The 18235-nt window shown below is 30.3% G+C and overlaps 1 protein-coding gene across 1 annotated transcript in view; it reads right to left on the reverse strand.

Annotated features, from left to right (window-relative positions):
- Window positions 1-844: 844 nt before the first annotated feature.
- LOC140595216 (protein eyes shut homolog) overlaps window positions 845-18235 on the reverse strand; it is a 162078-nt gene continuing 144687 nt past the window's right edge. The window contains exons 7-8 of the mRNA XM_072735017.1: window positions 11137-11277; window positions 845-1029 (exon numbers count right to left, since the gene is read on the reverse strand). Coding sequence (XP_072591118.1) covers window positions 845-1029; window positions 11137-11277 — 326 coding nt within the window. The remainder of the gene's footprint in view (window positions 1030-11136; window positions 11278-18235) is intronic.

Genomic DNA, 18235 nt, shown 5'->3' on the forward strand with positions numbered 1-18235 from the left:
CACAGCCACTGTGGAAAACAGTATAAAGGTTCCTCAAACACTTAAAAATAGAATTACCATATGATCCAGCAATTCCATTACTGGATATTTACCCCAAGAAAACAATAACCACTATCCAAAGAAATATATGTACCTTTATATTTATATATTTAATAGCGTTATTTATAAGACTCAAGATATGGAACCAACATGAGTGTTCATTGATAAATAAATGGAAAGATGTGGTGCATATATATACACATATATGACAGAATATTACTCAACAATTGAAAAGAAGAAATCTTGCAACAAATATAGATTGATCTAGAGAGTATATTGCCAAGAGAAATAAGTCACTCAGAGAAAGACAAGTACCATATGATTTCACATGTGGAATTTAAGAAACACATAAACAAAATTAGAAAACAACAAACAACAATTACAAAAACCCAACAAACAAAAACAAAACCCAAACTCTTAAATACAGAGAACAAACTGGTGGTTGCCAGTAGGGAGGTGAATGAGAGATAGGTGAAATCCATAAAGGGAATTGAAAATACGTTTTTTAACAGAATTTATTTATTTATTTGAGAAAGAGAAAATCAGAGAGAAAGCACGAGGGGGAGAGGCAGAAGGAGAGGAAGAAGCTGACTCCCTGCTGAGCAGCAAGCTGGACATGGCGCTCATTCCCAGGACCCCAAGATCATAAACTGAGTCAAAGGCAAACACTTAACTGAGCCACCAGATGCCCCCAAAATACATTTTCTCGGTGAGCACTGAGAAATGTATGGAATGTTGAATCATTATAAAAATCAATTATGGCTTGTCAGTACAATTATAACTATAAATAGGTGATATTCTTTGTTCAAATTATATATAAATACCTGGATTTATTAATTTCATCTTTATAAAGAACTTCATGTTGACACCCACTTTCTTCATAATCAGTTGTATTTTCAAGAGACATTTTGCCAAGCCATCTTGGAATACATCGACACCAATATCTCTTACTGTCTTCTTCAGTCAAACAACTGCATTCCTTTGCACACATCCATAAATTTAAAAAAAGTGAATTTTGTAAATGTCTATCACATTATAATATTAGGATCATTTTAAAGTTTGCATTTTATGTTTTTCTTTATATATTAAAAGTATATATTCCTTTGTCAAAGGTAAAATAAACTCAGTTTTGATTTATATTTAAATCATTTTAAACAGCCATTTTTATTTATGATTGAAACAGATACCTTGTAAAAAGCTAAATAAATCAACATCCACTATTCAGTTGTTTTACACTATCTTTAATGTAATTTGAATCAAAATTTTAGACATTGCTTATATGTTGACTAATACTGTGGAAGTCAGATGCTACTGATAACCAGATCCATGGAAAACCTGTTTCTCATATCACTAAATAGTCTTTTCTACTTCAGTGAGTTGCTTAGACTCATGTTTGAATTGACTGTAATATTTTACTGCATCCCTCATTAAAAATGAATTAAATACAACCTTTAACACATATTCATTTCAGATTTGTATGGAAGTCATAATTATACCTGTTTAAAAAAAAACGTATATCATTTTAACCATTTTTGGAGGTCTTTCACAAATATTCCCAGTGTATTTACCTTAAAGGAGTAAGTAAATTTTGTCACCAAAAAAATGCACCTATAATGGACAGCTTAAAACCGGATGTATCTTTCCTAGCTCTCAGAAGTGAATTCAAAAACCACAATAGAACTTTGATAATTTTTTTTTCATTTTCCTCTTAATACTTTTGTTTCCTCTATGGTATTGGTTTATAACCAATAGGTTATTTCCCATCAATGGCTACAATGATTAGAAATTTAGTTTCAGGGTCTGATCCTTTGGTGATAGATTAATGATTGATAGAGATCTAGTCTCTTGTTGGGTAAGAGTCAATTGAGAATCTGTTTCTCCATTTTTCTATTTGGATCTCAGGTAAATGAAGAATTTTTAGTCCTCTAAAAAGGAGAACATCTCTTTGACATGGACAGATTATTTTTTTCAAATACTATTTCCCTTTAACCTACATCTAAAGTATTATAAATTTATTCTCTAAGTTTTCTCGATATGTGTCTGTATGTCTTCAGAAAAAAATATTTATCCCTTACTGTTTGAATGTGTAACCATTTTCTACCGCAGGGGTATTTGTTGTAATGTTTCTTAAATTAGAGAGGTCTTTTAGAATTTGCTTACAAAGTTAAATTAGCATTTCCAGAAGAAGCAATAATTAGCATTTTATGACTATCTTATTATTCTCTCTTTCTTTATGATATATTTAAACAAATATGCACATATTATTAGTTTTTTTCTGAAATGTGTGATTGTATTGCACTTTATCAACGCAATTATGTTAGTGTGTACTTTTTATAAAAACGAGGTATTACCTTTACATTACTACACTAAAATTATCAAGTTAGAAATTAACTGGATATTATATAATCAATAAATTTTATTCAAAATTTGTCAATTATTCTAATACACTATATAAAAATCAAATAAATAAATTATCTTCCTTGAACATGACTAGAAAATACGAAGCACCAAAACTTCAGATTACCCGGAAGTAAAATATACAGAAACACAAGCGATTAATATTTTTGCTTTTTACTCCTTGTTGGTTTGTACTGTTTTGTAGAGATTATATTGGAAAGTTTGAATTTGCATGCCTTCCATTATCTTGTTTACTTTGAAAGTCCTCTCAGTTGATTTGGTTTAATTACAAAAGCAATACAATTAATTAGTCTTATCCTGCAATCCAATTCCTCTTGTGCTCTGCACACACATATGCATTTTCTTCATTTCTTGTAATAAGCTTTTCAATTTTTTTAAAGTTTTTATTTTAATTCCAGTTAGTTAACATACAGTGTTATATTAGTTTCAAGTGCACAATATAGTGATTCAACACCTCCATACACCACTGTGCTTATCACAGTAAGTGCCCTCCTTAATTCCCATCATCTATATAACCCATTGTCCCACCCACCTCCCCTCTGGTAACCATCAGTTTGTTCTCTATATATAAGAGTCTGTTTTTTTGGTTTGCCTCTCTCTCTTTTCTCCCCTCATCGCTTGTTTGTTTTGTTTTTTAAATTCCACATATGAGTGAAATCATTTGGCATTTCTGTTTCTCCGGTTGACTTATTTTACTAAGTATTATACTCTCTAGCTCCATCCATGTCTGTGCAAATGCAAGATTTCATTCTTTTTATGGCTGATTAATATTCTATTATATATAGAATATTATATATGCTATATTATGTGTGTGTATATATATATATACACATATACCACTTTTTCTTTATCTGTTCATCAGTCAGTGAACATGTGAGCTCTTTGCATAATTTGGCTATTGAAGATAATACTATAAACATCATGCGTGTATTCTTTTGAATTAGTATTTTTGTATTCTTTGGATAAATATCTAGCAGTGCAATTACTGGATCATGGGATAATTCTATTTTTAACTTTTTGTTGAACTTCTATACTTGTTTTCCACAGTTGCTGCACCAGTTTGCATTCCTACCAACAGTATAAGAGGGTTCCCCTTATTCGGCATCCTTGCCAACACCTGTTGTTGTTGATTTTAGCCATTCTGACTAATGATGTGAAGTGATATCTCATTGTGATTTTGACTTGTATATCCTTGATGATCAGTGATGTTGAGCATCCTTTCACATGTCTGTTGGCAATCTGCATATCTTCTTTGGAAAAATATCTATGTCTTCTGCCCTTTTTAAATAGGAGTATTTAGTTTTTGAGTGTTTAATTTTATATTACTATTGTACTTTAAGTATGCATAGACCTGTTAAACTATCTGCATGTATAGTCTACTTGTAGGAGCGGAATTATATAGGTTTTTAAAAAAGTGGAAGAAGACTAGGCTGCATAGTGAAGTGTGTTTCCTCAGGATAATGTCATCATATGTGGTTATCCCCTTTTTATTATTCAGATTTTGACACTGTCTCTGACAGCAGATTCTGCACTCATTGACTGACCCCCATTGTAGCACCTGCTCCATATTCCTATGTTGTTTGTTTCAGGGGCCTTCTTAGGAGTGCACGAATTCATTCATTTGGCTCACGCAAACTGTGCTAAAGACCAATGCTTCCCAGATATTGGGTTTCTATACCTTTGGCTTCTTTATTTGCATCTTTTCAATATAATCTGGGATGATTAAATACAACATAAGGAAAAAATTAAACACTACTAGCTAGCCATACTCAAAGCCCAGAGTCTATGAAGACTTGTGTATTCTTAATTCTCAATTTCTACTAAAAAAATTAAAAATGCATAATTTGCTATTGTATGATGAAAAGAAAAATACCATACACTAAAGACTTATTGTATTTTAATTATTATAAACCTATGTCCTATATAATACATGATAAAACCTTACAAAAATAGTGTTTTAACAATAAAGAATAATGGTGCAGAATTTAGAATATGGCAAACTATTATTCCATATAAGTATATGCTTTTCTTTTTTCGCTTTATTTTTAAAGTAAATATTACTGGGATTTAAGAAAATCTGAAAGAACTAAAAGAAAACTTGTCCAATGAAACTTCCCCAAAATAATATATAAAAAAAATACCAACTTCAGTGTAAAAATTGTAATATGAACACCTAAATAAACCTGGAAAGTTTGTCAAGACTTAATATATGTTGAAGACAGTTATTTTTTCTTACTTCAATTATTCACTATATCTAAAAACCATTTCAAGTAATTGCTGCAATTGAAAAATACTGAATTTGGTATTTCAGCAGTGTTTCTCATCTGTTCATATAATCTAATCTTTTACTAAAATTTTAGTTTTCTTTTACTAAAATTATAGTTTTAAATTTAGTTTAACTAAATTTAGACATAACAAAAGGTTTCCCAGGAAAACCTATTTGACAGTAAATTTTGTCAATGGGTACATACAATGTTTAATCTACAGCACATTTAAGGGAAAGATTTCTCAATTTTTTAATATAGGAAAAAATCAAGAAATCTACTTAAAGGATTCCATTAATCTTCTGAAATTTTGTGCAAAACATTGTGCACATAAATTATTGTGAGGAAACTGTTTCTAGTTTTCATCAAATTTTCAATGGATTCTGATATAGAACAAAAGAGAAGAAAGAAAAAAAGAAAAAGAAAAAGAAAGAAAGAAAGAAAGAAAGAAAGAAAGAAAGAAAGAAAGATTGAAATATATTCATTTATACTCAAGATTAGAGTAACAGAAAGTACTCTGGGAAGTTCAGCACTTATATGCACTAATATATAATTACTATCATACTAATAATTATAATTATTATAATCAAATTATAATATTTATATTATATAATATTTATAAATATTATAATCAAATTATAATAATTATAATTATTATATTGACAACCAATTATTAACATTTGTAATTGTATAGAAAGCTGATATTTAAAAAGTACCTGAAATATGGAATGAGATTTGATTCTTGAAAATAAAGAATATTTATTTGATAAGGAAATGTAAAATAGTCATAAATCTGGGAAATGGATAATCTTTCCTTCCCAAGGAGAAGAGAAGTAAAAGCAGTATTTCTGGAAAATCTTTTTATGATAATTTATTACTGATGTAGTTATGTGACACAATACTACACGCAAAATTAACTTCAGCTGGATAGAATTTAAACCATAAGAATATTTACAACATACTTCAGAAAAATACTTTCTATATTTAAGTAAATGACTAAATAATGCTATCATTTCATGGACAATCATATATTTGTATGAATTATTTTGCCATTTCCATATTATATTATATTAGTAAAATCATTTAGTAAAGAGATACTAATGGGGAGAAACTCTAAGGCCCAGTATGACGTATTTACCTGTTTTTGGCCTTTGTCAATTAAATAGATGTGTAAAGAGACTTCACTTGTGGGAGTGAGTGACTTCTTTATAGGCTATCTAGAAACTTGGATTCTTACAAAAGTATTCATCAAAGTAAAAATTGCCCTAGACAAATTTCAGCAAGCAAGAAAGACTTTATTCAAGACTACTGTAATAGAAGAGAGATGGAACTCCACTTTGCTGAAACAAGACAAGAAAGATTTTAAATGCTGGCATTAGCTAGATGAAAAGTACTGGAGGAAATTAGGGGAGAGATTGGTCAATGAGATGTGTAAAGCACATTAAGTTATTCTTGAATGTGCAAAGGTTTTGCTTTGTTAGTAGGTCTTCATGTTTGATAATTGGTGCCCCCTGAAGTTAGGCTCTTATTCTCACAGGATGATTGCATTTCCGACTTTCTCAAGGTTTATATTTTAAAGAAATAGTTTCCTGGTCCTTGAGAAAGACAGTTCCTGGGTCCTAAAACTGGCAAAAGGCTGAAAGTAGAATGCATATATTTCAGAGAGGCAGAAAAAGAATTATACATTCAAAGAATGTATAATTGCAAATTATCTGAAGTAAATGTTCTAAGAAAAAGGAAGTCAGGGGCCTATAGTCAAGAAGAAGCCTATCTAAAATTCAGTTAGGGTCAGGGGAACATTAAGAATGCCTTGGTCATATTCTTAGCTAACTAAAAAATATATTTTTATACTGGCTTGGACCTAGTAAAAAATTGACTAAAATAGTTAAATTTGGTGAAGGTCTTTCCTATTCCAACTTTTAGTGTCTCTCTGTCTCTTCTCTGCTGTTTTAAAAGCATCCTCAGTCCCAGTAACTCATAATAATATATAATTTCATAGCCTTTTTGTAGCAAGAATGTAAAAAAAATGAACTCACTTATATTTATGTGCTTTCCTTCCAAAAGTGTTTGCATTTAAAAAGACCTGAAGAGAGGACATTTTTTAACACAAAGAAAGGAAAGAATACTTTTGGAATTTTAGTCTTTGATGATGAGAACTGAAATGAACCAAGTTTCCTGTCCTATATTTAAAATGCTGAGAAAAATATATAAAAAATAACTTACTCTTTGCTCCATGAAATACTTTTTCTTGGAAAATAAGACTAAGACTGTGAACCAACTAAAATAAGTTATTTACCAAGCATAACAGCTTTTTCATCAACCTCACTTTAAGATTCTCATAACATTATGTCCACCAGTCCAAAGCTTTATTCGTGAACTCTAACCAATCTTTACAAGTACCCACCCCCTGTAACTAAGAGCATATAGATATCTTTCCATAAATTCTCCCTCTAAGACAGTAGTAAGTCTTATTTTATTAAGTATTGTTGTTATTGTTGTAAATCTAAAAGAATTCGTTTCTCTTGATCAACAGAATTGTTTAGTGGTCTTTTGGAGGATCAGTTGTGAACAAGCACAAAATTCTGCAAAGATCCAATTAAAATACACTCCCTACCAGAGCTCACACTCATAGACCACAAACACTACTCTGGGACCACTGGACATTTCTCTCTCCATCTGTGACGGTGACATAGGTATAGTATCGAGTCTGAACTCCAATTTATTTCCATCAAATTCCCAATGCTATTTACTTTTTTTTATTTACTTTTTTTTCTTATTAAGAATAAGAGAACATTTTAAGAGTCCTTGGATTATATGATCCAATTTGATCCATAAAGAACAGAAATTTCTCTTGCTTCCTCACTTCCTCTGGTGAGTCTAAGTGAGTATGTCAACTGGAAGAGGACAAGCATAGCTCTCACAATTTCATCATTCAGATGACCTAAATAAAAAATGAGTTGAGTAAGTCACAGTAATCTACATTCCTTGAACAAAATTTTCCTTGAGTCACCTTTTCAAAATCTTGTCAACACTTTTGTCCAGCTCTCAGTTTGGACTGATTGTTCTTTGGTAGGTTTTGGTGACATGGCATTGCACAGGGACCTATGTAAGTTTTTATGAGGTCTTAGTTTCAGGCTTCCCTTCATGTTGTTAAGTCAGGTACATATCTCTCTAATTGCTATAATTTCTCAGAGGACAATCTGAAATTGCAGTGGCCACTCTGGGGAAATTTTGACATGAACAAGATTGTTCATTTGACAGATACATTAGAACAAAAAAAGAAAGACTCTCACGAGATGACTCCTGTGTGTCTAATAGAGAGATTACTCTGTTTAACGCACAAGAACCCCTCTTTCATTTTCATGCTTCTGGGATTAATAAGCATTAGATTTTTAATTATGTGGCTCTATGGAATTAGTGTTTAAACTGTTACCAGACCACTAGGTTATTGTCCCAGATGGACCAAAGAATTAGATCCCTGAGACCATAATGGAGAGAGAGAGTTTACTGAGTAGATAAGTATAGTACACTTTCAAGAGTGTTTTAACTATCTGTAATAATAAGTTGTGTATAAGTATGTGAAAATGAGCTTTTCTGCATTTAAAGCCTCTACTGCTCTTTGTAGATAGAAGATAATTAACCTTTAATAGTCATGACTTTATATTTGCCTGAAGCTAGCTCTCTGTTCTTTTGTTTTGTTTTTTTATTGTTTTGTTTTTCATTTTTGCTATTTCTTCCTTTTTTGGTTGGGAAGTTTTTAAAATTCATTGATCATAAATAAATTTTCTATCATTATATGTACATTCTAGGACTATTTTTCAGATAAACAGTTAAAATGAAAGGATAAGGACAATGATTAGCTTTATTTATACATTTCCCTTTGCCAAAAATTTAACAAAGCAGAAAATGTATACCTGCATGTGTAATATAATTAGTCTTTTAGATGAAAAGAAAATTACACTCTGAGAATTTTGGCATAAAGTCAAAAGTCTTGCTTTTTTAAAGATAATGAACACTGAGGTTTGTTTACATTAAAAAAAAACCACTTATGTAATTTCCCAATAAATAAATGAATCATTGGGAAATTGGAATGATTTAATATATTTTTTTAAGATTTTACTTATTTATTCATGAGAGACATAGAGAGAGGCAGAGACACAGGCAGAGGGAGAAGCAGGCTCCATGCAGGAAGCCCAATGTGGGACTTGATTCCGGCACTCCGGGATCACTCCCTGAGCTGAAGGCAGATGCTCAACTGCTGAGCCACCCAGGCATCCCGATTTAATATAATTTTTAAAGAACTATTTTTATCATTGTTTCCATAGATTGTTTATGATTATAAAATTATCAAATTGAAATAATTGAAGTTGTACTAATGGGTATCATTTAAAAGAGTTTAATCTTGTGAATTCTTATTGAATCTACTACATTTATGTCCTGGAATTTTTATTGATGATACTACAAATCAAAAGGACTTAACATGATGAGGTAAATTGCAATTTCTAAATATTTGGTTAATATCAAGATCTTACACTGACATTAAATTGAATTAACAAATTATCATTGGATACCTAAACAGCTTTTGAGTAAGAAAAATATACAAATATTAACTCTAAATATAATTTTAAATTATCCCTTTTCCTTGAATGAAAACTAGGACATGCAAATGTTGTTAAGTGATGTATATTTATGTTTATATGTATATTTATATTTATTTTGCCTAACATAAAAGTTGTCAAAGTGATATGAAATGTGTGATCATGAAAAAATAAAATAACATGTATTGGATTGCCTTCTTTGTGTTTTCTCGAGTCTAAAAAAGCAAATATTAGTTTCTTTAAAGTTGGTACTTATTTTAAAAAAATACAGAGAATTAGAAATATGCAAACAAGGTAACTATGATTTGCTTGCCTGTTTCCTAAGGGAAGGTATGCATTTACCTGATTAGTAAATTAAATATGATATGTAATGCTCTTTTATATGCTGATAAATTTAAATATATCTTAAATATAAAACCTTTAATCATGTCTGTGCATAGCCCTATATCTGTGAATAGGTAAATAGATACATGTAAAACTATATTAAGCTTAATACCAATGTTTATAAATTTTAAATGTTAAATATATATATAAAATATATAGATATATATACAAATATATATATTTATATATAAATAAAAATATATGTATATAAAATTGAGGGCATAAGTGATTTAAGGTCCTGAGAAATTTGAAGTCTATTTGCCTGTATTTGAAATGGCTCTCTAGGGCAGCCTGGGTGGCTCAGTGGTTTACTGCTGCCTTCAGCCCAGGGCCTGATCCTGGAGACCCGGGATCGAGTCCCACATCGGGCTCCCTGTATGGAGCCTGTTTCTCCCTCTGCCAGTGTCTCTACCTCTCTCTCTGTGTCTCTCATGAATAAGCTAAAAAAAAATCTTAAAAAAAAAGTGAAATGCCTCTCTAGCTAGTTCTTTTTGAAGTAAACAGTGACATATCATTCTTTATAATGTTAGCTCAGTATTAATGGATTTATGGATTTATTCATAATAAAAAGTCCTTACTGAAAATTTTATATGAAATATATATCAAACATAAACTTAGAATATGACTTTTCTTTCCATAAAATGACCAAATTAAGATTATATCCAGAATTATATTCAGTTAATTCTCTAAACTTTTGGAAAACTCCTCAATCTTTTTGAAAAAAGTTCTTTATTTGTTTAAAAAGATGGAGATGAGATGGGGAAAAAGATGGCCACTCTTTGTATTCTTGCCTTAGGCCCCAAGATATAATTGTGGTAAAACTTCCCAGAGATTAGATACCTCAGAAATTCACATATATTCCAAAAGGCAATGGAAATGCTTAATGGGGGCAGCCTGGGTGGCTCAGCAGTTTAGCGCTGCCTTCAGCCCAGGGCCTGATCCTGGAGACCTGGGATCGAGTCCCATGTCAGGCTCCCTGCATGGAGCCTGCTTCTCCCTCTGCTTGTGTCTCTGCCTCTGTCATTCTCTCTCTCTCTCTCTCTCTCTCTCTCTCTCTCCTCTGTGTCTCTCATGAATAAATAAATAACATCTTAAAAAAAAAGGAAATGCCTAATGATCTTTCAACAAAAAGGTGACATAATCACAACTTTAAGAGGCTTTAATTGTTCAGCAAATTGTAACATGAATAGAACACAAAAAGACTAGAGATAAAATGAAAGAATTTTTTTATTACCTGTCTATATTATAAATATAAAAAGTAAAAAAGATGAAAGATTTCCAAGTAGGTTGTCGTGAATTTATTTCTGGGGTTATATTTAAGCTACACACATCTTGAAGATTGAATGTGCAGCTTTAATAGTTTTAGCTTTTTTTCAAAGTAAAAATTATGAGTTAAAGAGACAAATCAGAAACTACTACATTAATTTACCTTACCTCTATTGTTCCTTCAAATAGGAACCAACATATGTAGTCAAGGTCTTCAGATGTGTTCACATAGATTGCACTTTCAGTACAGTTTGCAGAGAGAAAGAGGTAGGAATCAACAGCCACTTCACATTTTCCATCTTCAGATCCTTTCAAAGAGATGAAAAATTAAATAATCGTTCACAAACTTAAATTTAAATTAAATCATTAAAGATAGTCATCAAATTTCTTGGTAAGATCAATTTGACAACGTCTGCCACAAAATAAGCCTCTATATGTACAGAATATTAAATTTGACAAAGACATAAAGTAGAATAAGGCCCAACTTTCTAATTTTAAAAATGGACCAAGAAATACAGCATGAAGCAAGACACATCTTCCAGGCCAGTGTATTTTTTTAAATAATTAAATGTCAAATAAATTTCCAGTTAATGATTATAAAGATGATTTAATAGAATAAAATAAAATAAATTTTGCATAAAAGCACTTTTATTATTTATATACTACAACCACATAAGCAATCATTTCAAAAGATATTTGGAAAACATCTTTAAAAAATTTAGAATAGAAAAATCATTAACACTTCATCCTAGTCTTCTGATAAAAAGGAAGGGAGTATGTTTATGTGGGGGTGGAAGAGTGTCAGTATGTGTGTGTGTGTGTATGTGTGTGTGTGTGTGTGTGTGTATATATATATATCAGCAGGCATTTATAATTAAGCTATTTGCACTCTTAGACATAATATCTGTGATACAATAAAAAATGACTTGCAAGAAAGTAAAATAGTGTGAACTATATTCAAGAAGAAAGAGTAAAAACAAATGGCCCAGACTTAGAATTAAAGATTATAAAATATCTAAGATAAATGTGAAGTATCTTAGAAAAAGATTAATATAATTGGTAAACAAATAAGGAATTAGGGAATGAGAGATTTGGAAATGAAATGTAAACAAACAAACAAACAAAAAAGATATCTCAGAATTGTGGAGAGATAGGAACTAATTATGCTGAAATGAAAACCAGTTATTTTTTCTTAATAGTGTAATATTCCCAGATAGTAGAACAGCATAGGAGACTGGATACAGTTTCTTTTAAACATAACTAAAACTCCTAGTAAAGTGACCAATAAAATTTCTTAGGTAGGTAATATTTAATTACAGAATCCTAGCAAATAGTCCTGTTTTAGAATTGCTTATGGTTAACAAACCTAAAATCTATTGTTTGTGAGGCATGACTTCCCAGAAAATATTATGTAAGCTCTGCAACTTACAGGTGAACTGTAAAGTAGGGATGGTTCACAAGATGAAATCTTCCTGGTATGTGCAAACCTATTTAGATATCTCGTATGTAACTCTGGGAAAAAAAGGAAGAGGGTAGGCAGCCTTGTAGAATGTTCCAAATCTTCCAATCTTACCAGTGTAATTTAACTAATTTAGGATTATAAACATTATTACTAGTTAGTAATAATCAGTGAGTGTGATTATCAGCAGATCAGCCATAAGAAAAGAAGAAAAATAATGATGTCATTAAGAATCATATCTTTAATGCGCTGAGATAAAATAACTCAAATATGGTTACACTAACCTATGTAATCAATTAATAAATGCTTCTTTCTATTTTCTGAAGAAGTTTGCATAGGATTAGATTTAACTATTTGTTGGATATTTGGAAGAACTTTGATAAAGACAATATATTTCCAGTGGCTTTCTTTATGGAAATATATTTTAAAACAATTATTTCAGAGCTTGTAGAACTATTCAGATTTTATATGTATTACTGAATCATTTCATAAACAAGTTTTTTTCTATGAATTTATCCATTTCATCTAAGTTGTCCAATTTATAAGCACAGAGCTTTCTATAATGATGTATCTGATTAAATATTTGGACTTAACTGAGGTATCACCTCTTCGTCTTCCAAAAGCCTCAAAAAAGGAAGTAATGAAAAAATGAAACAAGTGTTAACTCACAAAGAGAATGAGAAGGGAGACAACTGTGAGCAAATATTTCTTGAGAAAATATTTTCAATAAATTTCAAGAGGCTGAAAAGGTGGTGGAAATGCAGTTACTAAATTATAATAGCAATAGTCAAAAGACAAAAATGTAATTAGAGGGCATACATATAAAAACAAATTCACCTACTAAGCAGAAATCTTAAGATGGTCAGGACTTCAGCGTGTCTGAGAATGTAGTACTTGGTACTGGCCACAGGGGAAGTAGTTGACCTATCCTTTCTCTCAAATCACAAATCCAGATAATTATTTTGACCCATCACTCACCTCCTTCAAACCCACAAATAAACACTTTTCAAGGTTTATTCTCAGGAAAAAAGAGGATCTTAGCAGCTCCTGCCTCAAGAATATCAAGCTCATTGGGATTCGGCCATTGAATGGGCAGCTGTCAACCTGCAACGCTCCAATAGTGCTGCCCGGTTATCAAAACCATGCTTACATGGTAAGTTTCCAGTATTATTAGGTCATTGCCATTAAATATGATCATCCAACATTTTGACGAAAAAGTCTAGATAAGAAAGTGCAAACCATCATTAAAAATACTTACAGAAACTGAGACACTGAATGGACGACAAAAATTTAAAACAAGTCAAAACTGTAATACCTTGGAGTTAGAAGAAAATTTGTTTTTATAAAATTTGTTTATATAAAAGAGCAGAATGTCATGGAAATGTATTATTTAGACAATAGTAAAAATGTCTAGAAAAGTACAAAAATAATTTAAAAATTCAGCACTAGTTTTCCTATATTTAATTGGGGGATAGAGTAGAAAACAGGACAAAATAAAAAGAAATGAAAAAAAAAAATAAAAAAATAAAAAAAATAAAATAAAAAAAAATAAAAAAAAAGAAATGGACAAAGTAAGAAATTGTGAGAAAAGGAGAACAATTTAGGAGATGCAATGTCAAATTTTTGGATTTAGAGGCATAGAAATAGGAAATAAGAAAGAGGGATTATTGTACAGAGAATACCTAAAAATTGAAAGGTACACATTTACAAATAAAATAATTTATCAAGTGAACAAAATACAATCATGGGAATGTAAGTTGATGTAGCCACTATGGAAATCCGTATGGAGGACCCTCAAAAAATTAAAAATAGAATTCTCATATGGTCCCGTAACTTCACTTCTGAATATTAATCTAGAGTTAACAAAAATACTAACTCAGAAATATATATGCATCCCCATGTTCATTGCAAAATTATTTACAATAGCCAAGGCATGGAAGCAATTTAACTGTCCATCCACGGATGAATGGCACATGTGTGTGCACACACAGAGAAATATTCAGTCATAAAGAAAAAGAAGAAAATCTCGCTGTTTTCAACAAAATAGATGGAACTTAAAGGCATTATGCTAAGTGAAATAAGTCATGCAATAAGTATTGTGAAGTGACTTTGCTCAGATTTTATAGTGATTTTACATCTCATGAGCAATGTATAAGATCTCTCAAATTTTTGCCATATTTATAAGAGACGAATTTAATATTTATGATGTCTTTAAAATTTGCTTTGACCTCATTATGAGTAAAGCTGAACACTTTCTCATATGTGTAGGAATACTTTCTATGCCTTCCAAACAGTTTTTGTTTGTTTGTATGTTGTTTGAGCACTTTGATGTATTTCACAAATGAATGCCCTTTCTTTTCATGTAGTCAAATGACTAGTCTTTTCTTTCTGGCAACTAAATTTTGATTGGTAGCTGTAAAAGGTCTTCCCCATCCAAATTCATAAACTAATTCTCCAACGTTTTTCTGATATTTTTATCTTTTAAAATTTTATTTTTCAAACTTTTGTTGAGATTAATTTAACTCATAGTATGCTGTTAAGATAAAAATCAGATTTTTTTTTCCAGATGACTATCCAATTGTTCATCCTCAATTACTGAATATTTCTTATACCTAATGACTGGAATGATGGAAATTCTATTAGATATTACATTTTCTGCATGACTTGAATTTATTTTTGTATGTTGTATTTTGTACAGTTAACTATTAATGCAACAGTACCATGCTTTTCATTATTGAAGCTATATAATACACTTTATTATTTGGCAGAACAAAATCTCTGCCCCATGACCCATTTAATGCACTTTTACAGAGTATAGTTGGCTTTCTTTAGTTAGTTTTCCAGGTGGACTTAAATAAATAAAACAAACATAAAAGCCTTGTTGTTATTTTATTGAAGTCCTCATAAATATATGAAATAATATGGAGATCAAAACTTTAATACATTAGGTCTCTTTTCCAATAGAATGTTATATCTTTGGAATTTTTTCTCCTAGATTTTGTGTTTAACTATACTGTGGCAGTATTTAAAGTTTTCTCAATGTAGAATTCATGTAACATTTTTGTTAATTTTTGTCCTGAGTATTTTAATATTTTCACTGCTGTTTACAAGAAATCTTTTTTCCCCAATAAATCCTTTAATTAACTCTTATCTGTATATGAAACTCACTTATTTTATTTAACAATTAGTTAACATAATCCTGTTACTATAAAATTTTTTATAGGTAATATAAATGAAAAGCACTAAACTAAATTTGGGTTTTTAACCTCAGATTTATTTTTCAAATAGAAGTAAGGCCTGAAGAAAATTTTAAATGGATATAGAAATAACAGGAGGTATTTAACGAATGACTTGAAAGAGGAACAGTATAATGAGAAAAAGTACTCGATCAAGAGTGCTTTGGAGATACAGAATTTTCCAATTTCTAAATAATCATTATAAAATTACAAAAGTCATTTAAATTAATAGATTATAATTAATATATATTTTATAATATCTTCTACCACAAATAAGATCCAATACATCATAAAGGAAAAAAGATAATTTAAAGTAAATATTGGTTTACAATATCAATTCAGAAGTACAGAACTCATTATTCATTTAGAAAAAAAATACTTCACTGTCACATATTAAATGTCAAAAATGTGTGTTTTAAATTCACTTAACTAAGTTGTAATGATCACAAGCTTCACTAAAAGAAAGGTATTCAGAGAATTTATCTCTTTACTTTTGCCATGATTTCATCTTTTCTTAACCATGATTCATATTATCTTATTTCACTTCACAACTCATTATCCACTCTGTCAGTATCTCCTTTTCTCAAGTCTCATAATACATATAATGAACATAGATGATGACATTGAAAAGAAACAGTGCATGTCAGCTCTTTCTCAAGTTGTACACTGTAGACCAATTGTCCTTGAAGGGTCTTCTTCTAATTAATTATCATCCCTTCTTTGTAGAGCAATCATATTGGCAAGAATTGATTGGGCGTGTAAGATACTTCATTTAGTTGGTAGAAAAATTTCTTAATTAAAAATAATTTTACTGCTGGTAAAATTAATGCACCCCATGCAAATTTGCCAGCTGATTTTAATGTTCCTCTTCAATTATATTTTATGAGAAAAGAAGGAAATGGGATCTTAACAGTATTAACTAGAGGGGAAAAAAAAGAATTACATAAAACATGTAATTCTTCTTACATACTTTTAAAATGTACCCTAACTTCTTTTTTGTTTTGAAAGCTTTACTGGGAGAATTGCTTTATTGAGTCTTTGTATTGACATTAAAAAGGAATTTGGGTAGTTCTACTTAAATATTTACTGACTATTAGGCTTCATCACACTGGCTTCTTTAGCTTAGACAGTCCAAGTCATTTAGATTCTCAAATGTGAAGGTCACATAATTCTTATTTTTTTAATCATTGGCTTATGTTCATTAAGTTCAGAATGTAGCTTCATGAAAGGATAATGCATAAATAAACTCACATTACCTTGATGTTAACTGCTCAAAGCTGATTGATGCATGAACAATTTTGAATTCAGATTACCCCCTTGTAAAATATATATTTGTTTTACTTTAAAATAAACTTACTTTGTCATTCATAAACTATGTTTACTCAGAGCTGATTTATCCACAAGTTGTTTGATTTCCATATTATTCCTCCTGTTCTCCCCCCCAAAAAATATTTGCTCTTTTATTTTTGTGAATATATTCCCTGTGGCTATTTTTAGTTCTCAAAGAATTTTAATGTTTATAATTTAGTAAATGTATACATGTATTATTTATACTTTGAGACAAAGGAAAATCGAGTATAAAAATGATGCAGACCCTGAAGTCCATTTACTGATTTGGCTGGTAACAGTAGATTATATTTCTCCTGCTGCACCCGTAAAGCATTTGGGGAGCCTTTTGAGGTCTCTCTGTCCACCTCACTATAATTCCATTTTGAATGTTCTTTAATGGAAGTCCAGCAGTATTTGGTTTTAAAAGTTCCTCCAGTAATTATAATATGTGGCCAAGTTTTAAAACAACTAAACTAACAGAATCCCTAAATAGTCCTGAGGCCAGATATATCAGGTAAATTCTCTAAAGTCAGTTGTTGTTCTTGCTTTGTGTCTTTTTTAAAATTGTAAGTATTTGTAACACAATCTCTGACATCCCTAATAGCACTAGCATAAAATAATCAACAAGTCATTGCTCGCTTCTACCACTTTTGGTCTTGAGTGTGATTTGTTTCCTGAACTGATAACCATTTCTCTCATTAGGGGTTGTTAACTCTCCAGAAAATCATTTGAGAGCATAATGAAATAAATTACCATGTCTACTATCTAAAAAGTTAATTGTTAGTTTACTTCAACACTGTTTTAATGTAATAGTAGTGCTGTAAAGGCAGCTACTTTCAGTTGAATAAGATAAGCCACTAGTTGAGAACACACATACCAAATCTAATGATTTTATTATTGTTGATAAACTATAATGCCAAAACATCATTGATGGATGAAATAGTCTTTAAAAGATTTAACTGAAGTACCATACAGTTTTTAAAAATGTGGATCAATTTGCATGAGCTAAGTCAAATAGTATTCAAAGTATAATCATAGAAAAGAAAATTATGTTCATCAAAATAGATTTTGAAATAAGAATTGCCATTGCATAAAAAAAACAAAAAAACCCATATTTAATAAAATATGTTGGAATTATTTCACTTCAAGTGTTAAAGCCAGAAAACAAAGATTTCCACTGACTCCTGTCACTTACTCTTTGTATTCAATACATAAACAAGAACTTCCATATATTTCAAGTTT

The sequence above is a fragment of the Vulpes vulpes genome, chromosome 1 (genome assembly GCF_048418805.1).
Source record: "Vulpes vulpes isolate BD-2025 chromosome 1, VulVul3, whole genome shotgun sequence".
NCBI lineage: Eukaryota > Metazoa > Chordata > Mammalia > Carnivora > Canidae > Vulpes > Vulpes vulpes.